The sequence below is a fragment of the Mycteria americana genome, chromosome 1 (assembly GCF_035582795.1).
Source record: "Mycteria americana isolate JAX WOST 10 ecotype Jacksonville Zoo and Gardens chromosome 1, USCA_MyAme_1.0, whole genome shotgun sequence".
Classification (NCBI taxonomy): domain Eukaryota; kingdom Metazoa; phylum Chordata; class Aves; order Ciconiiformes; family Ciconiidae; genus Mycteria; species Mycteria americana.
In genome coordinates, this window is record NC_134365.1 from 162,536,271 (window position 1) to 162,563,733 (window position 27,463).

General features: G+C 37.9%; 1 protein-coding gene across 1 annotated transcript in view; it reads right to left on the minus strand.

The window, feature by feature from the left end:
• Window positions 1–27,463, minus strand: part of PCCA (propionyl-CoA carboxylase subunit alpha) — a 299,930-nt gene that overhangs the window by 233,809 nt on the left and 38,658 nt on the right. Inside the window, exons 5-6 of the mRNA XM_075526371.1 lie at window positions 15,270–15,383; window positions 13,695–13,748 (exon numbers count right to left, since the gene is read on the minus strand). Coding sequence (XP_075382486.1) covers window positions 13,695–13,748; window positions 15,270–15,383 — 168 coding nt within the window. The remainder of the gene's footprint in view (window positions 1–13,694; window positions 13,749–15,269; window positions 15,384–27,463) is intronic.

Here is a 27,463-nt window from a genome sequence, read left to right on the forward strand (position 1 = left end):
AAATAAGAGATTGCAGTATCCCTTACAGATGTTATTCTCTGGCTTCCTAAAGGATGCAGAAACTCATGTATACTCACTGTCCTCCTTAAGACTAAAAATTTTAAAATCAAGTTTTGGGGCACAAAAATTAATGTACCACTATGTCACAATACCTATTACTTAAATTGAGCAACTTGAGAAGTATCCTTTGAACATTGCAGTATGGGCTGCATGGGTGTCAAATTCACTAGATACCGGCTACCAAAAATCTCCCTGAAGACAGATATGGTTATGGACTACACCATATTGGCTGACAAGAGTCTGTCTCTCACTCCATAAAAAGCCAATTCAAAATTTAGACTAAGAGAACAAACAACTCCCTCTTCCCCCCTCCCCCCCAAAAAAACAAACCAACCAACCAACCTGTAGGAACACCTTTTACATGTTGAGGTCAGACCCTGACCTCAAAGATCAAAGAATCATTAATCTACTCAGACCTACCTTTGGCGCAGTAACAGCTTTGTCCTAGCACTCACAGTTAAGCGCCATTCCTACCAGATAGCATGCAGGTAGCTACAAACCACAACTCTTGCTCAACCAAAAAAAGGATCAAAGCACCAAAAGGCCACAAGATCCAGAAAGCACACAGTTTACCTGCCTTTAAGAACTGCACAACCCTGCACACAACTACATACAGTAAGACAATACCTTAGAGTACAACTTAATCTTACTTAGATGACAAGGGCAGCAGCACACACAGTAGCCACCATTTGTTTAGTTAGCCATCAGGAAGCACATTCAGCCAGGCAGCAGGAGGTCAGAGCTAGAGGACCTGTTCAGTAGAGACTAAGCCCTCATCCCAGAAGCCTGCCCCTCCATAAATCTGCAAGAGGGAATCTTAACCAGCATGACGTTTTGACTGAAAGCAGTCTTCACTCCTTCCCTATTTGAGCCATTCAGAACCAGAGCCTAACACTATGACATAAGGCTGCAAATATTTATGAAGTTGCCACTGGAAAAAAAACCCACCACATTCTAAGTTTAAAGCGTAAAATGTTCTCCCCACTCTCACGCAAGCTCCACTCAGGCATCCTCTTGACTGTTTTTCTGCTGATCTGCCTCTTTCCATGCCTAGCTATAAGTATCTCCAACTTTTTCAGAGAGTAAAGAACATGCAAGTGTCCTAACCACAAGGCCAAGTATCTGACACAAGTTTATCCAAGGAAAAAAAAAAACCAACATACATTTCCCCAGATTTTTTTATTATGAGCCAAGAAAGATCTCAATCAAAAAACTGTCTTCCCAGGAACATCTATGGATGTCACCACCTGTTAGCTCATAAACTATTAGTTGTTGTCTAGTCACAGTCTTGATCAACTGAGGTTCTAAATTACCACTTCAGATTCCTTCTACATGTTAGCACAGTGCTAAAGGCACTATCATTCTTCCCAGACAACCCAAGAAATAGCTCTTTTGCAAATTAACAATAGCAATTCCAAATTTGACCAAAGCATCTATGAAAATATTTCTAGCGTGTGAAAAATATTCAAATGACTCTACTTTCTGCAAACATTCTCATTTAAATATACGCACCTAATGTTCAGATAGGCTAATAAAAGGGTTCACAAGTTCTTACACAATGAACTGGCAGGTTTTATTCACAAGAATGTTCTGGAATATCTTTTGCTGTTTTTCCCCCATTCTAAATGTTTAATGCATTCCCCATCCCCAAACTGTATAATAAGTAGCTTGAATATAAACAGTGTTCACAATACCTTAGAGAGAGAGTGGGAAAGAGTAAGCACCAGCGCTCTTTTGCTAGAGTTCTGAAGAACATGTCAGTATGATCCTAACGGGCATCTGGAATAAAAATGCTTAGCTGTCTGCGTACATATGTAAATTTAGCAATACCTATCCTTTCGGACAGAAAATATATGCAGGACTCTCTACAAAGGAAAGTATAATTTCACAGTATAAGTTTCTGCATAGTGCTCTGTAAATAGCCAGAGCAGCCTGGAAAACAGCAAGAATATCACTCCATCAAGAATACACTTAGTTAATCATATGGTTTTGTTACCAAACTAAGCTGTTGCCACATGAAAGCATCAATTTTCCCCCAAAAGCTAGCAACCTTTATATTGCATCTCAATTGCCAGCCACAATCCTACCGCATCCCAACACATATATATTTGCCATTACAGCAGTGAACCACACACATCTTCAAGCCAAGTCAGTATCAGATGAGGCAGAGGAAAGAAAAAAGGGCAAGAGCAGATACTCACAGAGATCCCTATCATCATAATCTGATAGCAGGAAACTGCACAGCCTGTAAGATCATTTGTTTCTAGGACTCACTGAACAAGTATTACTTTCCTGTGCTACCTCCGAATGATTAAGTAACCTGGTTGGGATGTCTATCTAATGTACCACATTCTCATATTAAGAGAAGGCCTGCTAAGAGAGGAATTTTGAGGAGAATGGCCATAAAGGTAGTTACAAAGAGAGAAGGGTTTGATTGTAAAACCTACCTGAAGTAACCTTTCCAGACATCATCTTTGCATTTTCCTGCTGCTCCATGCATTACTAATCAGTGACCCACTGGAAACTTCAGCACCCATTAAAAAGCCTGGCAGGGTATTTGGCTTTCAATTCTTCTACTCAGTTTATTCCCAACACAAGTATATTCATCAGGCTTAAAAACAACTCTTGAACAAGGGCAGCCACTCAGCAATGAAATGTAAATTACTGACATGTGCTAAAACCTGGACTTGCCACTGCTAATGAGCACATTAAAGGAAAAAAGCTCACTAGATATTACTGCAACCTTTTCACTTAACCCTGTGTGTACTGAAAGCCATAATTTAGTATCAATTAAAGAACCAATCTGTAAACAGTGAGACACTGTTCAGCAGGTGTATGCTTCCTACACAATTCTGATGTAAAAATTATGAAGATGGACAAAGATGCGAAATGTCCAATCAGGAATATGTGCACACTGATAGCAGTCTTATTTTTCATCTGAGTTTCATGAAACTGTCCAAGAGGTCAGTAAAAAAATCATACACACATCCTGACATACATATATTGCTAAGTTTACAAAATTAATGGTGTCAAATCTTAGGTGACCAAATAAAACATGATTTGCTATCAACAAGCCCCAAGGTTAGGAAGTCAACTTGTAGCAACTTTTCCCGTCCTATTATGCTCACAGGGGGGTGCAGATACTGAGAAAAATCTTCTCCAAACAGTAGTGGCCTGCACGGTTGGGGAAAACAGCACCTTTGCCTCGATAGCATCTGTGCAATAACAGCCCCACTAAATATACAGTCGCTCCAAGTTTCAAAGCTTTTAATAATTCAGACTAGCAATACTGCAAGAAGCAACTGTAAACTTATATGCGGGAGAAGGGGGAGACACAATGTTTGGTGAAAACCATTCCTCCCACCCTCTTTGTATTTTGGGGGATGAAGGAAATTATTTAAGATTATTTGGTTAATTAAGTTCTTGAAATGTTTCTATTACATAACATGTTTGATAAGCATATAAACAGACACCACACAGAACTGATTTTCAAAACCTAAATTAGGTACCTAAATCAGCTTCAATTAAGTACCTAAATCCCTCTCAGTAAGGTTTCTGTCAAACACTAATTCAGCTATAAACAGGTTAAAAGGTTATCAACTTCAGTTGCTTATTTTTCCTCTTACTCCCTATACCCCACTCCCAAGCTACCATCCCTTTGAGTCTGCCTCCATTTCAAGTCAGGCAAAAACTCCTTAACTTGATTCTGCCAGAATCATCTGTGTTAGCTTAAAGACTTTACTAGGGGAGTTGGGAGCAGGGGGGAGGGATGTGTTTAAACAAAGATAATTTTAAGGGAACAGGGCTACAAAGTGACCACACATACAGTCATTCCAGCACATCCAAGGAGGGCAATATTTCTTCATGGGAACAGACAGCAACAAGCCACTGGGAGCAGTAACCTCTTCAACCAGCATGGTCACAGTCAGAACAGCAGTCTGACCACAGGCTAGTAACCTGATCTTCAGGAGCTGAACACATGGGTTGGCATTCAGGGAGCGAGCGAGCAGTAGATGCTAGGTTCGACACAACACACATCACCTAACTTTACGAAATCAGTTTTAATATTTGTGTTAATTCAAAACTTCATTGTTGAAGACAATCCAACTGCCAAGTATTTTAACTGTTTTCCCCAAAAACACATGCATAACACCTCTAGCAGGAATTGTTCAGTCAACCTAGTACTCTAAGTTATCAATAGTATTGATCACTATCATTCAGTCTGAAATAGAAATGAATGAAACACGCTGTGCAAATAGACAAGCTTATTTGTAAGCCAACTTTCAAATACAATTAAAGATAAAATGAAAAGGCAAATGCATTCATAATAATGAGTAGGAAGTCTTTTAAAGTTCCAGGGAACTATTTAAAAGATTTGCAAAAATAAACCACTAAACACAATTAGGCAGCTGCAAATAATCTATTAAATTCTTATTCTTGCCTGGAGGTCATCATTCCTGTTGCACTGGCTAAAGGCTTTCATTGACAAAAATTGACAAACCAGGTAAATTACCATCAAATAGTGCTTATGTTGGTATGCATTCACAGATTTTTGTTTGTTTGAGCACCTCTCCTATGAGGAAAGGCTGAGAGAGCTGGGACTGTTCAGCCTGGAGAAGAGAAGGCTCAGGGGGATCTCATCAACGTATACAAATACCTGAAGGGAGGGTGCAAAGAGGACACAGCCAGGCTCTGCTCAGTGGTGCCCAGTGACAGGACCAGAGGCAATGGGCACAAACTGAAACACAGGAGGTTCCCTCTGGACATCAGGAAACACTTTTTTTTTTTTTACTGTGAGGGTGGCCAAGCACTGGCTTAGGTTGGCAAGGGAGGTTCTGGATTCTCCATCCTTGCAGATATTAAAAAAACATCTGGACACAGTCCTGGCAAGAAGCTCTGGGTGGCCCTGCTTGAACAGACGGGTTGGACCAGAGGACCTCCAGAGGTCCCTTCCAACCTCAACCATTCTGTGAAATAAAGATTGTATTTGATATCTAAAGCAGAAACCATGTCCAACTGTATTACACATTCTACAACCATAGAGTAAAAATACACAGCCAGCCTGAAGATAGTGTAACAAAGTCGAAGATACTAACTGAATGGCTAAGAAGTTACCAAGTGACATTAAAGAGTAAATACTGCAAAATCTTATTTAACCCTGACATGCCTGAATATAGCTTGTGCTGTATCCTTTACAGCTTCCACTGTTGCTGTAGCTGGTGGATCTACGCAACAGTAAAAAAATAAAATTGAACTTTTCCCATGTTTCAATGCACCTTCAGTAACCAACCATATCTGGCATATTAACAGTGATCGCCTCAACATGCAGAGGTAACTGGCACAGTTCTCATAGATCCCAGAAAACAATGACCCCAAAGAGGCTAGACAACAGCCTCCTGCCCAGGAAGCAATTTTGAAACAATTGAACCCTGTGGTATACTGAACAAACAAGTAGGTTATTCTTGTTGCTGTAGAAACTATTCAGAATATTTGAGCACTTTACCTTACACTAGCAACATAACATACTGTACAGGTATTAAATGCCTATAAGAAAAGTTTTAATCAAGACAGATACAACAATATAAAAGGAACCAAACAGCAGCATAAAATAAACTCTAAGTTTATAGAACTTTAAGATCAAGTTCTAGTAATTCAACATCATCTTAAGTACTAACTTCAAGAAAATACTTCCTGAAGTAAGATTAGAGTCAAAGCACACACTGTGAAAAATAAAGCTCCACAAAAAAAGTCTGCCCAGTCCAGGATAATAGGTCATCTTTAGAAGCATGTTAATCGAAAGCCTTTCAGCTAACATCTTTTTCCACAGCTAATGTAGAAATCACTCATGCCTTTGAAAGAGCTGCCAGTCATGATCCTCCCTTCATAAAGCTCATTCCTGGTCTCAGTAGATCCATTTGGGGTCAAGTATCAGAATGTGATCTAAAAGTAGAAGACGTTACTCCCCTAAAACTCAAACCAGGAAGGCCAACTAAAGAAGGGTATGAATTAGGCATGAAGACTCAGCAGAGCATCTTCATTCTCAGAGAGTCACTAAAATAGAAGATGACACAAATACATAGTATCATTTATTGCAACATATAAGCGTCTTCAAGCTAAACACACTTCTACAAGTAAAGAGAGAAACTTTTTCCCTTCCCTCAACAGTAGTTACCTCTTAGCCTTAGGATGAAAGACATTTAGTACATTCATATCCCTCCTCGTGTGACACATCACTATCAATAACAAAAGTCCTTGTGTATGAAAATAGAGTATGCTGTAAGATATCTTTCTTGGCTAGTAAAGAGTAACTTCAGCAGACAGATTTTGGTTCATAACTTGCTGCAATTAGTGTTCAACTACAGAAGAGAACTAGAGGATAAAATAGTGATAATTGGGAGAGGGAAGAAGGTTCTATCACACACACATCATTGCTTCGATATATTTCAACTGTGTAGTACTACACACAAAAAAAATCTATCCCACCACTAAGTTGCATTCATCTTTAAAGTCAGAATTAATTTTCTTGGTATGCATATTTTAGGAAGAATATATACAAACCCTTAAGTATTCAATCTGCAATGTAAAACTACTGAACACAGATCATACATGACTATAAAGTACATTATTTCTTAAAAAGTAGGCAGAAAACAGAAGTGATTATTAAGGAAGCATTGTTTTTGTTGAATTCTAAGCTGAAGCTTCATCTGCCTTGCCACAAAAGTAAATTAAAATCTACAGGGCAACAGGAGTTCTTATTCCAAAGACATATCATCTCTTAACTGTTCAGGTCTAATCCAACTCCATTGATTTCAATGGGATATTTAAAACTGATTTAGAAACAGAGAAGGACATTACATTTGCAAGGTTACCACACTAGCTTACATCAATTATACTAGAATAGGACAAATTAACAAATCACCTTAGCTCAGAATGGACAGAGTTTGCCATAACTAGACAAGCTTCCCTGCATCACTGCAAATCAATAGTAGAATAAAAAGGCAGAAAGTGAAAGGAAACAATGTTACCTACATAAAAAGAGAATTTCATAGCATTAACACTTGCAAGCCTTCTGTTATTGCAAGGAGGAAAACCACAGGTATATACAGTTGTTAATATAGTTGCATTTGTGGAAACAGAGCAAGAAGTTTTTATTCTCACAACCAGACGCAGCAACAGTGGAAGAGAGAAGACACAACAAAGCATTTCAGAAGCAACGTGAAGGATTCCTGTAAGCTTGGAAATAAGTGCTATTGCAGTGACATTGCATGTCAAGAAATAATGAATTTTTACAAATCAGGATTCCACAAATCCATTCATCTGCAGAACCACACACCCTAATAAGCATGCCAAAGTGCTGCTGTTGAAAGGCATCTCATGGGAAATATTAAATGACTTATGATAGTCCAGATAAGCAAAAATCACTCTAATGTATTCTTTAATCACATGCACAGCATTAAATCATTCCAGAAGTCATGCAAGCCCACAGTTCATCCACTGAGAGTCTCAAGTTGCCAAACATTACTATTTAAATCAAGATGGTTTGTGTTTGTGTTTTTTCTAAGAACAGTTGCACATGTTAAAGCTTTCAACCTAAGCCACTTTAAGATAATATGTAGCTTTAAAAAACACAAGTTAAAAATAAGGGCTTACTCTAAGTGAAAAACAAACACAAACAGGTCAAGACTGCCATGTCAGAGGAAGTTGCTTAATAAGGAGATCAAGAAAAAAAACACAATAACATTATAAAGTTTAGGCAAAAGGCTCAAAAGGAAGGAGAGCATTTTTGTCACAAATCACACAGATCTTTGGCAAAACACCACCCTGCATCTTTAAATACATGCATATAGGTTATACACACATATATCCACAGGTCTTGTGGAAATGTACCCTGAGACTTGGGGTTTTGGTTTGGGTTTTTTGTTGGTTTTGTGGGGTTTTTTTAAGTTTAGACATAAGCCTGCACTTGAAAAAAAGTACTCTAGCTATATACAACAGTTCCTCAAGATAAAGATTTGGAAGTTGCAATAGAGTAGAATTTGTATCAATTTGTTCTGTAGCATAGGCAATCTTAAATGGGACATTGATGACACAACGTAAGCCATCATATGCTTTTAGCAAAGGTCTATGAAGTTTTCTACAGTAAAGGAGTAATAGTCTTCCTAATTTCGCACTAGGAAGCATCTAAGCAGATAGTTCAGATGACTCAATTTCATTTTTCTAGCTCACATGCACTAGCAGAGGACTACTAATGCCTGACAAATACTGCCCATGATTTAATACATGCACTATTTGTCCCTCCCACAGATTTTACACAACATGATACTGCAGATGGTTTAGACTTTTTTCTATGAAAAAAGTTTACTCAGGATTAAATACAAGAATATAAGTAACATTCAGAAGCATTCTGCCTCAGAACAGTAAGTAGTCATCCATCAGCATAACAGGCTCACAGGCAGAGCTTTTCTGGGGCACAAACTGGTGACTTGTTCACCTAGACAAGTACATTGCCTAACCTTTATCGCCGAGGAGGGACAAAAATCTCCAGTCTCCATCAGACAAAGCACCTTAAGTCACCACAGGCTGCTGTGGTAGGCAATGACATACTATGCATTGCAGGACAGTAAGAAACCCACATTAACAGCTCTGTCTGCCCCACTCCTTGAAGGATACAATCTCTGCCGTAAGCAGCTTCTTGACACCAAGCTTCCAAAGCTGCCTTTTTTCAATGACCACTTTGCAATTTGGAAAGCACAAATGCTAACCAGACACGTGAATTGCCACGTAGAAAGGCAATGCATGTGAAAACAGCATGAGAATCATACCAAATGCTTCTCAAAAATGTAACGTCAATTGAATCATGATAAAGGAACTTCACAATTTGCTTACAAATAACAAAGCCATGCACAACAATTGTAAGGAAACGCTGCTGCCATTAAGAGTTTACATTTTAAAAGGTGACAATCCAATAATTAGCTGTGCATAGGGCTATGGATCCACCTGCACAAAGTTCTTCACAGGTCAGACGTGTCCCCTTACAGAAGATGACATATGTTGCTCTTTGTTTTACCTTTTCCATCTCAAACTTAACAGCCATTTACAAACATGTGATCAACCATTTCCATATACATTGTTTGCCCATTTATTTCAGACAATGCATTGTTGGGCTTTTTTAATTCCACCAAGAATGTTAATCTAGCTTCAAAGGTAAAGAGAAATAGCGCTGCCTGCTTTGTTCTCCCCTTAGTCATGCCGAACAGTAGTCGCTAAAAGGGCACAAAAGGTGTATAAACACAGGTTCCACTAGGAACTCCAAACAGGTCCGTATCTTATTCCAAAATTGAATCCTTTTGTCCCACCGTGTTTATGGCTTCTAATGCAAGAAGGGGATTTTGGCAGAGGGTAGTAGCTGGCTTTTTCTGCATCAAGAAACAGAGCATCAGGATAGTATTGTCGAGGCTGCATTCAAAAGAATATTCCAGACAAGGTTGAATTTGTAACCTTAATTCTTATCACTTTGAGATTTATGCACAAATTCCATAGGTTTCTTGGGGAAAATACACCACAATGCACCACCTATGAAAGCAGGAACTCTATCATACACATATGTACAAGAGACCAAAATACACTGACAATATAAATCCTGCAAACTGGTATTTTTCATACTAGACTTTGCAAAGGAATAGCGTTCATTTAGCTGATTTTTTTTTTTTTTAACAGTAGCTTCCCAAGGGACTTTTATGGCAGAGGGGGAAGGGAAAGTTCATTTGTGTTTTTAATTAAAAAGGGGAAAACCAATCCCATTATGAGCAACTGCAACAGCAAGTCACCATGCACCAAGGTTTAAGCTTCTAACCATTATCAGGAAGCAAGAACATTCATAACTTCAACTACAGGAGTAAGACTCCTACTTGCTGCTAACATCAGCTAGACCACAGGAAGTAGTGCTGACTCTGCAATAATGACTGTGCAACCCAGTTGCACGCTTGCTTTCTGTCACTCTTTTCTCCCCCATTCCCTTCTTCACCCAGGTAAAGAAGGAAGGAAATAAAGAGTCACTGGGACCATGGGCTAATCCCTAAGTATTCGACATGTGAAGAGACCCCCCCACACTGCAAAAGCTGCCCTGGAGGTTTGCAAGCAAGGAAAGGAAAATGGCAATTTCAGAAAAGTCTATCTTTCAATGACAGGCCAACCAAAAGGCTCATCTTAGTCTCAGGGCTTCCCCTGAGCCAAATTTCAAAGGCCTGCTGCAGACAATAGTGGTGATAGAGCTTCTCGGAAAGGGTCTGCATTAATTTTATATAATCGGAAACATTAAGCAAGCTAACCTAAATACAGAGATCACTAGCAAATTCTTCTAAAACATGAAGGAACAAATTGTTCTTGCAGCTCTGCATGGCAGCCAGCAAGAGATATTGGCAATTTTTTTTTAATGTAGCAATAGCTTTCAACTGCGCCTTTGGATTTATGTCAATACCGAATATTAAGCAATTATTCCTTGAAGGAAGCAAACTGCTTACAGGCAAATATATTTGCATAAACTACAAGTAACAAGTTATGCACTGAATTTTACAACTTCAATGTACAGATCATTTTTATAAAGCACTGCAGAAGTTCCAAGTTGGATAGCTCAAATTTCTGAATTAAAATTAGAATGCAAAGTAAGATTCTAAGGAGCTACACTCACTCGCCCAAACCCACGTTTTGTTATTCTACATAATAACTAATGTTATCAGCATTGCCTTAAAAGTTTTTCAAAAGATTTTGTATTACAATATCAATCTTTAAGAAGCTGACCTTAGGGTTTAGGAAATCTTTGACAGACTTGATGTAAATGCCATGGATCTCTTTTCTGTCAGACATCAAGAGCAACCAGAATAGATACACATGAAGGGACTGAATGCACCAACTTTTTTACTGGATCACAATGAACAACATGCCAGATATTCACCAACTGATTGCTTTTTGGAAATTTTGTTTTGGAAACAACAGATCATTTACTTGTGCTCTCCCCCATTCTAAAAGAGAACAAAATTAAGTTTATAAATTAGAAAAAATAAAGACTAGTAATTTTCAATACTCTAAATGTATCCATCAAATCCTTCACAAGGACTGTCTATAGCTGTGTGCTATTCCATGAATCATTTAGGCAATAATGAACAAAAAGACATGCTTTTGTTCAAATCACGCACAGTGGGATTACATGTGAACTGACCCTCCATGTGTTAATTGAAGACAAAGCTTTGCTTTGAGCTCATTACCGCTCTTACAGACAGACTGGCAAGTTTAGAAAGTTTAGGGTATTTCTCGGCTTCCAAATCTAGGTAGTTTGTTTTAAAAGTACAGATGCACACCAGGAAATAAGCCCAGGTTTCACAAGTTTCATCACTACTTTTAGCACAAAAGAACAAAATAGTATATGTGCAAAGAAAGGGATAGGGAGAAAGAAAACAGAACAAGAACACATCTTCGGCAACTTCACAACAGTTTTGTAACATTTGTTACAGGCTTTAGTAAAGAGAAGAAACAGCAGGCAAGCTTTCCTCCTAAATATATTACTCAGGGTGTCTTGAAAAAAATATAAGCAGCCCTCAGTGATAAAAAGACAGATCGTTTCACCAATTCTCACTAGGGGTTTGATATTCTAGAGCCACTGACATGAAGGGAAGCATGATTATATCTTAATTGAGACTTTAAATAGTGCATTTCAGAAAGCAAAGGAGAACTACCTTGTTTTATTACATTTTTAGAGAACAGAACACACCAGGTTTCTGAAACATAATTAAAAGCTATTTTGAGACTGTAGTACCAACCCAAACTTGAAAATGTTTCTAGTCACCACATTATTTCAGGAATTCACAGTTCCAAGGATTGGAGTGAAAAGACAAGAAATAGGAAGGGAGAGGGGATCTACAGGAATGTTTGTACTTCTTTCATTTCTGCTTAATCCTGCCCAAAAAAGTGTTCCAGATTGTCATGTCATCAATATTGTAATTTGCATCACCAAATAATAATCAGATTACTAGGAAATGCACCCAGTGTAGAGTAGTAACTATCAAATTTCAAACTTTGGCAGCAAAATATACAGCAAAATAGCATGAGCAAGCACTTCTGTTTCATTAATTTATTATTAAAAAAAAACCACAGGAACTGCCACCTAAAGCCAGTTATCCTGCTGGTCCAATCCAGTAGGAAAACAGTTTGTTATAAATTAACCCAGGAATCTTCCCTCTAAGAAGAGGCTCTGGTACATAAAGCAGAACAGTGATAGAAAGTTGCTAAACTGCATGAAAATAACATGCAAGAGATTACCCCAGATTTGGTAAATCCTGGCAAACACCAAGTGTTGAGAATTCCTTTAAACTTTAACATCACCACCACTCAGCAACTAGCAGGATGCGTTCAGCATCACACAGAACCTCCACTTGTTTTTATGTGGGGGCTTTTAAAAAAAGCACAGCAACTGAGAAGTATAAAAATTTGAGATTTCATTCCCAAATAATGTCCTTGACGAGCAAGTTGTATTCTCTAATACCAAACAACCAACTAAATAGTAACGGTCTATACTACAATTAGAACTCAAGCCAAAAGGGACATAGTCATGGAAGATATGTGGAAACAACAGCTATTCCACAAATGCTAAGAACAAAACAGCTAACATTTTATAGAATCGCATTCCTGATCTGTGGTTTTACCCTGAATCAAAAAGGTGTAAATTACTCTCAAAACCAGCAACAAATTTATCTTACTGCCTGTAGAACAAGATGCTTTTTCAGCTATATGATTCATTTACTCCGTAACAAAGTTGGTAGCTGCAACAGCTTTTTAGTGGAAATTTCAATTAATACGTGCTTGTCCTTATTCTCAGTGAAACCAGTAGACAATAACACATGACCTGCAGTGACTACACATACAGCACCCACTCGGGATTTTGCTCAAACATTGTGCATGTAACTTTCTCCTAGTGCTGCTCAAATTTATAAGCAGCTGCATGAAAGTTTTTGGAAAATAATAAAATCAGTAAAAAGGCCATATATGAGTTTCTGTGATATACAAAAACCCTACTGAAGTAAAGAGGTTGTAAATAATAATTTCTATAAATTCAGTCATGAAGTGAAAACAGCACCCTCTTGACTCTCTTTGGTCCTTTCAGAGAATACAGCTCCACAATACACGTCCTCCAGCAGAGACGCCAGTTTTTAAACAGCTTTCTATTCCCATCCTGAAAGTGCAGTTCAGCACCTTCTCAGGGCTGCTGATACAGCTGTTCACCAGCTGTGCTATGAATCACCAAAATGATCACTTAAAAACAGATACTTTTAACCTAGATAATTTCAATGACCCACTTTTACAGATCAGCCTCATAAACAGTACAGGCACAAGTGAAAACGCCAACAGGTTCTTATACCCTTGGTAAAGTTCTTACAAACAGGCACCTCCCCAAAAGAAAACACAGGCTGCAATTAAACCTTCAAAATGCAAGAAACCCACATGCACAGAAAACATACTAAAGTCTCCTATCTTAATGTATCTTTTAGATGTGCCTTGAATTGGTATCTTGACTCCTCAGATACCTTGGAATGAATACATGCCACTGTGCATCACTCACAGCCAAGCAAACAAAAATAACTTACCAAACGTCTAGCAAATTCTTTGTTTTCTGAAAGAAATCCATATCCTGGGTGTACCTTGGGGGGGAAAAAAAAAAAAAAAATCAAGCTGATTGAGTTCTGAAGCCAGGCACCAAGTTTGCTAGCACCTTTTTAGACACTGGGTAAGGTGAAGTAGACCACTAGGCATTTAAATTAGTTGAATGCCTTAAGAAACCATCTTAACACACTGATTTATCTGTCCTAAGTCAGTGTAAAGACTCACTGGTTGAACTGCCATTTCTGAAATAAACATTCCTTACTTGACTAGGGAGAAAGGTGCTGTTTGCAGAGCAGTGGGCACACTCCCTTCGGTGTTTTCCCTTCTGCTCTTTTTAATTTCATTTTGCCACATTTATCTCATTGCAGACTTCCACAGATATGCTCATCCACGCTCTTCTCAGTAACCACTATAAAGTATGCCTCACCCCAAAATATTTCTAGCACTGATCACAAGAGTGGTCTTAAAGTCCACAGTCATAAGCCTCCTACCTCTAGCGACCCTTGCTGCAGAACACAGTTTACTGTCTCATTACTCTAAGTCATGCATCCTTATGTGCCTAGTTTGCTATTCACACCCCAATATACACCCAGCATTATTACTTGAGAGGAGGGTGGGAAAGTTTTCATTTTACTTTTCCAATTCACATAAGGTTCTTATCTAATATACTCTGATAGACAAAGTATAAGCCATTTTATTCCCATCTTTAAAGGGCCTAAACAACTGGGAAAACAACTCAGAAACTCAGAGGGAAAGAAACGGGTTTTTTTCTTTATAGGAAAGTTTTTGGCCCCTGAAAGCATTATACCAAAACATCATCTTTGAAAGAAATTACAACGCTGATCCAAACTGTTCCAGAGTAATTAGCGTTGCTCATATACGCCCATCAAATTTTAATAAATGCTCTGTGTACAGTAGCTCTGAATAATACATTTATTTCACTGACAGAACAAAGGACATTAGGCATGTGAACATGACTACACATTAGTTTTTCCAACCAATTCCTGTTAAGCTTTGAATCTCTGGCCAATTTGATGGGAGAAAGGCAGAATAGCCCATATTTACACATATAAGCTAACGTGCATTTTGTAAACATTCTGAAACAAAAATAATTATGGGATGCACCATTTACCTTACCTTCCTGCAAATAACATTTATATAATTCAGAAAGTGATTCAAACTAAGTTTAAGCAAAAGCCTTTTTAGACACACTTTGTAAAACATTCAAAAAAGCCATTATGGCATATAAAGGGTTAGTGCTCAAAACTAATTGGGATTTTTTTTCCCCCAGCAAATTTGGAAATGAACTGAAGCTGCTCCCTGGTGTGAAAGCTGAATCCAGCAGCCACCTGCAGGATCAGCAACCAGTGCTGCCAGATGCTACAAAGCCTTTGATTTCCAGTAGCGATTTCGGACACATTTAACTCATGTGACATGAACTAACTGGAATAGCATATTCAATCACTTCCCCCCCACACCTTTAAAAAAAAATACAAACTCTGGCTTTTCTGCTTTCTATATATGAAACAGCTGCAGCAGATAGACTCATTCAGACTCACAGCTTGGGCCCTAGTTTTCTTAATGACTTCCATGATGGCATCCATGTTGAGGTAGCTTTTGCTGGTGGGAGCTGGGCCAACACAGACAGCTTCGTCCGCCATTTTCACATGAACCTGAAGAGGCAATATTCTGCATTAACAGATGCTCCCAGCAAAAATAATTGCCATCATCCTGAAATATGCACACAAATCTGATTGTTTCAAAGATAATTTACATACCATAACCACTCTAAAATACACACTGAAATTACCAACATTGACATACAAGAACTCACACAATAACATTAAATCTCATTTCATTTAACTCTGAGCTTAAGTCACTGTCAAAATGTTTTATTATTCCAATATATTATTTTGAATTTGATTAAATAAATTCATGACAAATATCATTTCAGCTTCCTATACTGATCATCTATATGTAAATTCAGACTAAAAACTACTTTGTTACACGTAACCCGGGTAGTCTAATATCTTAATACTTAATAACAAACATTCATGACCAGTTCTAAGCAGGCTCCCCAGGAAGTTGGGGATAATTAGAGTGAATTGAATGAAGGGATGCAGTGAGTGTCCCTGCACAGCATCAGGTCAGCACCATGCACAAATTAAAGCCTATGACTAAAGAGTTCAATATCACTACACGTGAACCAGAAAATCTTGAGAATTATTTAAGCAGGCTCATGTTTGATTCCTAATCCATTGTATCCTCATTTATATGCATTTGCCAAACATTTTTTAGTCAAATCTGAACTATACAAAAGGGACAAATGTTTCCAACATTTTACCAGGAATAATAAAATAGCTAGGTTTGAAGTTAGAAGTCTACTTTACAACTCTTGTGCATGCTTACCTTGAAGAAAGTTACAAAAGTTTAATTAGATTGGTCTTCAACATGTTTTCAGAATTCAGGATACTTTTCCTTTAAAGTAAGATACACACAGACCCGAGAAACAAAACAATCAGTTTTTCATCATTCTGCTCTCCTTTTGTAAGCTCCCTTTCAGTACGAATTTAAGAAAGCATGCCATTGCTTAAACTGTGTAAAATTTTATTAGCCATGTGTCAGTAAGACTTGTTTATACTGAGTTTGACATTTCCAATGCTTACCGATTTTAAGTTATTTTTATGAAATATTTGATACCATCTTCAGCATTCAAAAGAGAGTACATTAAAAAGGTGTTCTTTTAGAATATGAGCATTCACATATGTGAAATTTAAAGTATTTTTAGTTTATGAACACGGAATTTTGTTCTTTGTGAAAAGGAATTTTATTTGCAAGTAGCATGAAGGCTGTCAAGTATGACAAACTAAGGTTAGAAGTACCATAGCCCACATATACTATTGGCTCATTCAGAAGAAACAAGGCCAGGAAAAAAAAAATCAGCTAGAAACAGAGACAAGCAATAATCAAACAATATTTTGAATAATACAATGAGAAATAAATATTCAGGCAAGTATAACAAACATGTATAACAAGCACAGGAGTCACTTATTAAGCAGTTTACTTTTTTCTTCATTTTTATTGACATTTTTCTAAACTTTGCAAAAGTTAATCCTACCACCAGGAAGGAAAATTAACTTGCCACTTAGTTCCAAGTTCCCTTCTGGGGGCATCCCTTAAATAGCTTCTGAATTTGCTGTACACTTGAGTATCTGAGAGTTCACAAAACCTCCTGGAAACGCCATGCATTTCACATTTGAATTATTGCTTCTGTAAAGTCACAATGGTTTTATTTTACCACTACAGCATTAGCCTCACATTAAAAACAAAGCAAAGCCAAAAAACCCTAAGCACTAGCACAGACAATCTTGCAGCAGGATTTTAATGCTTTTTAGTAAGTACACTTCAGCAACTTAAGTCAGTAATCTATTTTGATCAAATGCTATCAAGATTAGCCTGTCTGTCATCCTTCCTGGAGCACTAAGTACAAGAAACAGCATGGCCCTTGGATACCCTTATTTGCATGATTGATTTATATACTTAAAGTTGTTGTTTTGAGTTCCAACATGGTTTACAGGTCTAAACAAAGGTATTCAAGCTTAAGAATAGTTAAATATATGTTTTGCAAAACCAAAAGCTTCCTTATAGAAAAGGACTAACTTAAGATAATTAGCTATTTTTAGGTATCAAGAGAAAAAACCCATGTCACACACTTCTCTCACTGAGACACCAAAAGCCCTGCTAGTACCAAAAGCAGCCTTTGAAGATACTGCAAAACCATTGCTTTTATACATACAAACAGTCTTGTGCACTTTTCCCCTCCATTTTTTCCCCCCCTTCTGAAATGTTTTCATTGTTACTTCAGCTCTTTGGAGTTTTGACTCTTCCTTTCCCACACTCCCCTGTAATCTGGCAAATCCATTTCTCCTTATTTACCTTACTGCAAGTCGCTAGTGCCTTCTCTAGTTCAGTGCCAGTTCAGCCCTGCATACACTCTAATAAATCACACGTGGATATAACAAAACAGCGAAACAGTAGCCATATCACATTCACATTACCCAATACACTGCTACAGAGCACCAAGCAAATCTCTCAAGGACAAGAAAGAAGTCTCCATTCCTCCCCAGTAGTTCAAAACCTCCAGATTTTCAGGTTCCAGTGACAGCTCCTCCATCTATGGATCCTTCTCATATCTACTTTTTTAATAAATTATTAAACCAGTCCACATGTAATCTGGAAATAGAGCTCTATTTCTTCTTAGTAATTCATGATGACAATTCCCCTCTCTAAGCATTTAATTTCTTTCACAATGCACTGTAGTTCATGAAGAATACTCCAAATACCACAACACAAATGCACTACAGAATTTACAGTATAGTATATAGAAACATAATTGCACTAACCATAATTACTAGCAAACTTTACTACAAAAGCCATCATTTGAATCTGTAGTACCAAGTGGCACATAATTCACACCACAATTCAGTAAACCTTTTCCTCTGCAGAAGCTGACTTGTAACACAGTATTTCTAGACAGTCCAAAGAATCCAGCAACTCCCTTTCCTCAAGCACTACAAGTTTCAAATATATTTATTTTCAGATTCAAGGGTTGCTTAAGTGGTTGACTTAAATCACACAATCCTAGGTATTAAAGACTTGTCCCTAACTTACTACAGCCAAAACTTCAGAAGTGTCATTTCTCCCTTTTCTGTTTTAGTTTACAAAAACAACGTCAACAAAACAAAGAAGGAAGTCCCAGGAGGTTCCTGAAGAAATGCAATTCCTTCATAAATATTAGAATTGACCCTGCAATCTCAAGCATGAATGGATAACAACAAAGGCTGGAAAAGCAGACAAACCTTAAAGTGCTAAACGGTTTATATTGCAAGTTTTAAATCATATTGGGCTACCCATGCCTCAAAAAGATACATTTTAAGCAGCTACAAGGACCTGTTCTGTTACAGAATATAAACAACTAGAAATCATGAAAAGACACATCTTATTTGTGTAAAAGCAGTTTAATTTCTGTAAAAGTTGTATATTTGAAGTAGTATATTTCATAAGGGCTAATTATATTGCAGCAACAACAGAAATAAGACAAGAGATTCACCAAAACCTACTGAATCATCATTGTACAGAACCTCCACTTAATTCAAAAAGTACAGACTAAACTTGGTCATCCGAATCCCCATATAAGTTTATTACACCTTTGGAAATCCAAACCCAAATGAGTAACAAACACCCAACCAGCCCATCACAGCCTCCTCAGCTCTGCACCTATGACAAATAAGCTACTAATAATACTCTGGATTTAACAGAGAGTCCTAGCAGAAGAACATTAGAATGAATACTCTTAAATAGCGTAACTACTTTTGGATTAAGGTACAAAGACAACCGGACACAATTTGAAGTACCACAATGATTTTATTGCACAATTCTTCATGACCACGTACAGATACAAGAACTAGCTCAAGTCCAACAAGCCTATTAATTCAGAGGCAAACTGCACAAAAACGGCCACCTGTTTCCAAAGCTAGTTTAGGTCCAGGAGCCACCTTCACGGCAAGGCACCTAAACCAGTAAATCCTGCCAGATCTTTACACAGGAACAGCTTTGTGTTTCTTCACCACGTTTCCAGCAATAGGCACATAAAGCGAGGAGTCCATCAGGGCTGATTAGCCAGCCATTTTCAACCTGGACTGGTTCCAAGCACCGCTCCAGCCTGCAGCAGGGTGGAGAGTACGATAAGCAGTAATAACAGTAGCAGCGATTGGTTTTGGAGATCCTTTTTCTACATTATGTTTCAGTATTTCAGGAGGATTTATAAACCAGGCTTGGTGCCAGGACTTGCCATCATATCCCAGAAGAGAAATATCCCCATAACCCAAAATTGTGGCTATAAGCACCACAAAAACACTCAATATCCGCTTTGCAAGAGATAACCTGATTTAGAAGGGCTGCACTGAATCAGAGCTAGTAAGTACCCAAATTACCTAGATTACGTTAGCTCTCCTTTCCCTGGAGGGTAGCACATGTACTCACTTGACAGCAGCATGCTCTCTTGCCCAGCCATACTCTGAATTTACCGAATTATCCCCTTAATCAAACCTGTATCTCAAATAATAATCATTTTGAGAGATCAAAATGAATAGCTTACTACCTAAGATACACATAGCACTCCTAGAGATGTTCTGTTTAACACAGCAGAATCAAGGTAACCTTCTCCAGGAGTCATATAGCTGCTGCAGATTGCTAGTTGAAGTCTATATTATAAGCAAGTTGCACTTACATATGCATGCCCCTCAACATTTAAACACAGAAGGGTTTTCTTGATATGGAAATAGAATGTATGAAAAATTATTTTAAGGCAAAGAACTAACACACTTATTTTCAGCGCATATGCGATCTATAAAACAATCAAAGACACTAGGATAATTTACAGATCCCTAGCGTTGTAATTATTCAGCAATTCCAGAGTTTATTACCTTCTTACGGACCTGATTCATGACAGAAGTGCTTTCCTCCCCAGTTTGTTTTATAGTGATTCTCATCTACCAATTCCAAAAGGTAAAGGCTGACTTTGTCATGAGAGCCAACGGAGGAACAAAACAAAACAACAACAACAAACTTCTACATGTGTTTCCTAACAGAGTGCTTAATATCACCCACAGATTATTTTATACACTTCAGCAGTTTCTGATGTTTATCATGTGACAGATGCCATTTACTTCAGTGTAAATGCCTAATTAACACATACGCGCACACACTCACTCCCCCCACTCCTCCATCTCCAAGGAGGTAAATGTCTGGGATGCTCCAGTGTCCCAGTTTTTCAGAGTAGGTCACCCCACACATCCCCAGGTCTCAACACAAGTTGAGACAATTCATGCAGCAGAGACAGTTATACAGAGTTGAAAGATGCATTTTTCCCCCCAATTCTTCTGTACTGTTTCAGAATTTACATACAGGGAAACTGTTATATCTGCATATACAGTGTTAATCAAACCTAAGAAGCAATTAAAAACACCTCAGTGAAGAGAACACTTCTGTTTGGTACACTAGATAAGATCTCGAGCATTGTTTAGACAAAGAAATCTAATCAAACAAGTCATTCTCCTTTTATAGCTCAAATCAATATTACACATTGGAACAACATCCACTGGTGTAAGTGGATTCACTTAATTGACCCAAACTGCATAATACCGCTCAGCAAGACAAATCACAATTAGCTCGACCCATAAAATAGGGCTAATGAGTAAATCCTTTGTAAGGTAACTAAAAAAAAACCAACCACCTCAAATCTTGCCAGCACCACTGCCAAGAGAGACAGACAAAACAGAACAAAAAGCTTGCGGCATTGAACAGTCTTGAATTAAAAAAAAACAAGTGGATGCAAAAAAGGTTCAAGTTTACTGCTTTGCCAAAAGCACATCCTTCATCCGACCTAAGTGTCTTTAGCAGCTTCACGCTAAAATACACACACACACATAGTGAGTGTGCAGTATTCATACAGCCTTTAAAGTGCTATCTGGAAAGAAATACTTCCACACGATTACAGCATTTAACCCTAAAATAATGGAAACATTTCTAAACCACGTGAAAAGCAGAACTGTGAAAGCCATAAATAGCATAACTATCCCATATTTTCCACATTTATTTTTACTCAGCATTTCAAAAACCTAAATAAAAATTTATGCAAATAAACAAGTCGACGTACAGAGCCAGCATAAGTAGATTTCTCTGCAAGCCTATTTTAAAACTTATATTTTAATTTGATGGCCCACAAATAGTTATGTGAGGACTAAGGCAAAACAATTCCTCAGTGGCATTCAAACATTTGGTTTGGTTGAAGGGTATTTACTTACAGTCCCCTCCAAGCCTACAATGACTCTCAAAACAGTCCATCCGTTAGCATCCACAGGATTAGATCCTGGGTCAGCAGACACCAACCAAGATTTAAAAAACAGTAATAAAAAAAAATCAGCACCCTTTCCTCTACTTCCCCCCTCCTGCCCTTTGGTTTGCCAGCTAATTAAAACTTGAAGACAGCAACAGCCTCACTAACCAGTGGCCTCAAAAATCCACAGATTTCAACTAAAACTAAAATGGAAGGATCTGCATTGAACTGAACAGTCTTTAAAAGAAGAGAAACACCAACCAGGCAAGGAAGACTGCATTTCTAACCAAGACTAAGAGAATGCACTTTTCAACACAAAGATTTTCATCTGTTCACATTCTCACTTACAAACATGAATTTATTTTTTTAACCTTAAAAAATAAAAAGTAATCTCAAAATTCTGTCTCCCATGAATGAAGCTCTAGAACTTTGTTGGCTGCTAAAGAGACACAATTTTACTTGACAAAGACCTCATCAACAGGAAAGGACTCCCCATTGTATCTCAAGGCCTGATCACTAGCACTGTGCAAAACAGACCACGCTAAGGCTGTCATGCAGTGAAACCCTGAAACAGACTTCTGTTTGCTGGGACAAGCAAGGAAATGCCTCCAGAGTCCTGAAGACATTACAGATAAGAATCTAGAGGATAGTCTTCCAGAACAGCTTTGGCTCCTAAAGCCTTTTCCTATATGCTTATTCTTTGGCAGATAACTTCCCAGTGAAGTACCTTCTAGAATACCGATGGGAAAGAAGGCTTCTCCATCAGAATTTTATTGCAGATGCTTACTGCTTTTTACACTCCAAAATAGTAAAGACCAGGAACTAGTAACTTAGCGCCTCATACAAACTTAAGACCACAGAACTGAAGTTTAGCCAGATCTGAGTAGCTCAATGCTGGGAAGACCATACAGTTAGGCTGACTAAAACAAGGTGGTGGTTTTTTTGGCCAGAAATTGAAAATTGAACGTATAGTGTTTGTCTCTACAGCACGTTCTTTTGGACTTTTTCTAGGAAAGCTTGTCTCTACAGGCTTCTATTCAGAAGAATTCAAGCATTCTTAAAACAAGACTTCTTCAGCCTATCAAGTCTATCTGCAGATAACCAACAAGTACAAATAAAAGGTCACTTAACTTCTTTTCAAGTTCAAGCAGTTTTTCTTTTTGAGAGGAAAACCTGCTTAAAGCTCTAGAAGACAAAAGAAGCTAGTCTGTCACAGTTAATAGCCAATAAGACTGATTTGTTTGCTATTGAAAATTTAGCAGAATGGTACGGTTGGTTTGTATCACAACCTTCCACATGGTTTTAGTCAACACCAAATAGGAACAATCAATCTTTCTTTGGTAGAATAACTGAAAAAGCAGAAGTGGAAAAAGGTAGATCAATAGTCATCTTGTTTACTAATCTACCTTTGGATGAACTGTAGGATTAACAGAGGTAGAGAAATCAGGAGGGAAAAACCACAACGTCCCATTCTTCAACTCCAACTCATCGCATCAATAGCAAAACACTTCTCACAATCTTGAGGGAAAAGCATTCCTCTTGGCTCCTTCCACTCGTGGCTCCCTTTGATAGGGTGCAGCAGCTACCAAGTTTCCTCACTCAAGTGAAGATTAGAGGCAGCACAGCCACTCAAAACAATGTTTGCTGATTTAGGGGGTGCCACGAAGAAACAGTCTGCAAGCTAGCAACTGCACTCATACCTCCGCAGACTACTTTTACTTTGGAGTACATTATCTAGAGCAAGTCTCCAGGAGAAACGGGAGAATTTTACTTCAGAGCATACACTAACAACTTGGGAAAATACTTAATAAATCTGTTTACCAAAGCAAGAGTCTCCATCTGTCGCAAGAGTTAAGCAATTCATCATATTTAGAGCAGTCCACTGTGCTCTGTGTGGATGCTAGAGTTTCATCTTTGCAGTGTATGTGATTCTGAGCTTTACGTGTTTTAGAAAAAGAATTGAGGTTTTTGTGATGTTAACAAAATAGTAGTGCCCTACAGTGTTTTTAGCAGCCTCTCTGCATTTCAAACACACTTGCACCCACATGTCAGCCTTTCCCTAATGGAATCTCAGTTTTCTAAGCACATTAGCAAAGCAATAGGGGCAGATCTTTCTCATGCTGTTTCTTTTTCCTGCCTCTCCCAAAAACAAGCTCACCATGGAATGCATTTGATGCACGTTTCTTTGTTTTGTTTTCTAAATAGGTAAGACATGTGGGAGATGAGAAAACTAGTAGTTAGGCAGGTCTAGCAAATAGTATCAGGTGGTAGCAAGGGTAGTCAACAACTACAGAACTTCATACAGTAGAGTTTAGCTCTTAATTAAGCTAGATATCCCAGAAGACATCTGGGATTCAGAAAAAGTACCTTAAACTCAGCTGCATCACAAAGTAACACATAGTATGCATTGGTAGCTCCTATCTAACATTTTCAGCTTAAATCAGATGGAGTTCCTCTTTCAGATGGACGAGCACAGTACACAACCATTCAGATGAGGTTCCTGTCTAATCTCCAAGTCTGCCTGCCTACAGATGGATGGACAGCAGAAATTACCACCATCTTTGGATGCTGGAAGCAAAGTCAGGCATCTCTGAAACCAGTTCCAGGGTTGAAGGAACAGCCCACAGCAACAGGAATGTGAATTCACAGCTACCTGGCATTTCAACTACGCAACAGTATTTAAAAGAAAGGTGAGAGAGGAAGTATGGACATCAGCTCAAGGCAACATATTCTGGAGCAGTAGCTGGAGGACTAACATAAATCAGAAGTACAAGATACAGACCCTACAGTAAATTAAGTTCTTCCCACTGTGGACTAATTTCTGGCCCAAAATGGACCATATATTGAGATGAATGAAGTTTCACAATAAGCCTCACTTTATGCAAATACAAGTTGCCACTCAAAGGATGATCCCACCCCTAACTCTCCTCCACGTTCAGCTCTAGCAATTACAACGCTGTGGAGACAGATCAATGAACTGAACAGGCCCAGTGGAAAAGTAATCTAAGGGGAGGGGAAATTAACCTTCTGTCAGATCGGCAAGTTAAACCATCTCCCAGCCACACGATCATTGGATCCAATATAGTGAATGCATGAGAGGGGACAGGAGAGCACAAACAGTCCTTTCAGAAGTATTTTACGCTTAGAGAAATTTAGACATAATATGAAACCAGATCCAAAGTGTCAAATAATTCTAAAAGAAAATTCCCAAAATAACAGGTTGCGGGTGAATGCAGAACACCTTTAAGGATGAGAAACTTTCAGTGCAGGTTTTCTAAAACACAGAAAATTTTCCTTATGTCTATGTAACATGTATGTATCATAGAAAACACATGTACATGTGTGTGTGTATATATCTATATATGTACATACACACACCCCTTAAGCACTTTTGGGTACCCAGCGAGTGGGGTTTTTCCACTAAGGTTAAGTACTAAAGCAGTACCTATAATAAACCACAAAAACTCAGTCATGAAACCTCAAAATTATCATCATGCCCAGCATAAGATTATGTTTTAAGAGGAATGGAATCTTTAATACTTACAAATGCCTTATTAAATATTCACTTTATTACATAACGTTCACAGAAGTAGAGCATATTTTCTTCAAAATTCCACTAATGTGAATAGTCAGCTTTCTTAAAAATTATGCTTTGTTAGTTCTTCAATAGAATTGTTGGTTCTACAAGAAAATTACTTTTCTGACAGTGTATTAAAATTATTCATTACCTTATAGGACAACTTTGAAGAAGAAAGTCCTCTATATAAAACCCATCCTAAATTTTCTATCCTCAAAAGTCTTATTTTGAAAGACAAGTCAGCTTTGAGATTCCAAGAGGCATATGTCAAGATGAAGACCATAAAAACTGTGTAATGGAGAAAAAAGCACCAAGCGTGCTTGCTGTGGAAACTCACAGAACACAGGAAGCCAGAAATCCCATGAAATCTACTTAAGTAACTTTTCAGAATAGACTTACCTATTAAAAAATACAATTTTTTGCAAGAAATCATCCCTGCCCATGCCAGAAGTGTAATCACTTCCATGCAATCTGTTTAACAGCCACTTGGTCCTGTTACAACTAACACGGTAAGAAAGTACAGAGCAGCGTTTGTTATAAAACACAGTCAAGCCACCACAAACTGCTAGCCCTAACTTACATTTAAAAAAAAAGGGCCTATGACAGAGCTTGTCGGTATTTGCAACCCTGTATTCAATGAACGTTTAAGCAGATTTTGCATAGCACTAGATAAAAGTAACCATGGAAGATCCCAAAGTCAAGTACATAAAGAATTATATGGGAAAAAATGTATTCCGTAAAGGAGGATCAAACTAGGTAACAGCCGGGGCCAAGGACCTCCAAAGAAAAAAAAATAAAAAGCAGATCAGCAGAACTAAGTTACAGGATGAAGAGTTCCAGAGTTGACTGCTAGACATGGCACAAGACTATTTTTGCTGCAGAGAAAATCTTAAACTGGGCAGAAGAAAGAAGACAGAAAAAGTGTTTATTTCTCAGTTTCATCTTATGGTGTAATGTTTTTAAAAAGGTATTGATTGTTCATTAGACCACTGTACTAACCTCCATTCCATCCTTAAAGAGATTTTATATTCTTTTTATATTTATATAAGTTATTTATATTATTTTATATTATTTATATTCTACAATGCTGAACATACTACCCATACATTAAGTGAAGGAGTGTATATCTGGTGTTACACGGTACATCTGTACACTTGAAAATAGTTGTACAGACAAGCAGCTGGCTCACCGAATCTGTAAGGGCTGTGCACAGTCTAACAAATGGGCAGGAACAGACAAATAAACCTGCACTGTCTAAATAAAATTTTCACACAGTTAATACCAGCATTGGACAATCCAACTATGGATGCTGATGCCAAACTTCATGTGGTCCCATCCTTTTCCAGATCATCTGACAAAAATATTTTCAACAAGTTTTTTTCTTACAGCCCTCAGAGTTCTGCCATAGCTACATCTCAAACTGTAAAGATTTTGCTTTAGCATGACCCTAGGAAAATCCTTAATTTGTTTTTTAGGTTATTGAGTATTTTCCCTGACAACATTTCCACCTCCCAGCTGATTTCCTATGATACCTTCAGATGGAAATGTGTGTAACTCAAGGAAAGCAAGCAGAATCTTAGTCTCTACTGTATCCCATTAATCTTATAACAATATTATTTCAGCACATCGAGCAGATTTAGTCTGAAAACAGTGCATGTATTGAGGAAACAGATCTTGATAAATAGGAAAGCATTCTTCACAGGTCACTATGAAGTTCCCTCCCACCAAGAGTTTAAGCACAGCTCTTGTTCCAATAAACAAAACTATAGCAAAGCGTCAGGTCTTCTCCCACACTTACTTCACGCCCTCCTATAACAAGCTATCACTTCTGGGATTCTCTTTTTTGAGGCAAGAATTTAAGAAGCACAAAGTCAAACGTTCCCGATCTTCACCTTTAAAGACTAAATAAAATCTAGAAAATATGAGAAGTACCACTATCAGACTAGCTCAATTACAGTATCATAAATACCTACAGCCTATACATATAAATTCTACTAAATGTATATTTAGATCTTAAATATAGTGCACTTGGTCAATGTTAAATCTATTTAGTGTGGTAAAAAGATAATTACATTCTATACAGGCCAACACCTACACAACACTGAAGGAAAGAAACAACCTATTTCTGCACGGTAACAACTGTTTCCTTTTTTAAGAAAGGTACAAACTTTTGTATTCCTCATAAAGTGGAGATAATATTCACAGGTTTAATAAATTAGTTCAATCTTATGTATAGTTTTATGAGACACTGGAGTAGACTTCTATATAAATACATTCCT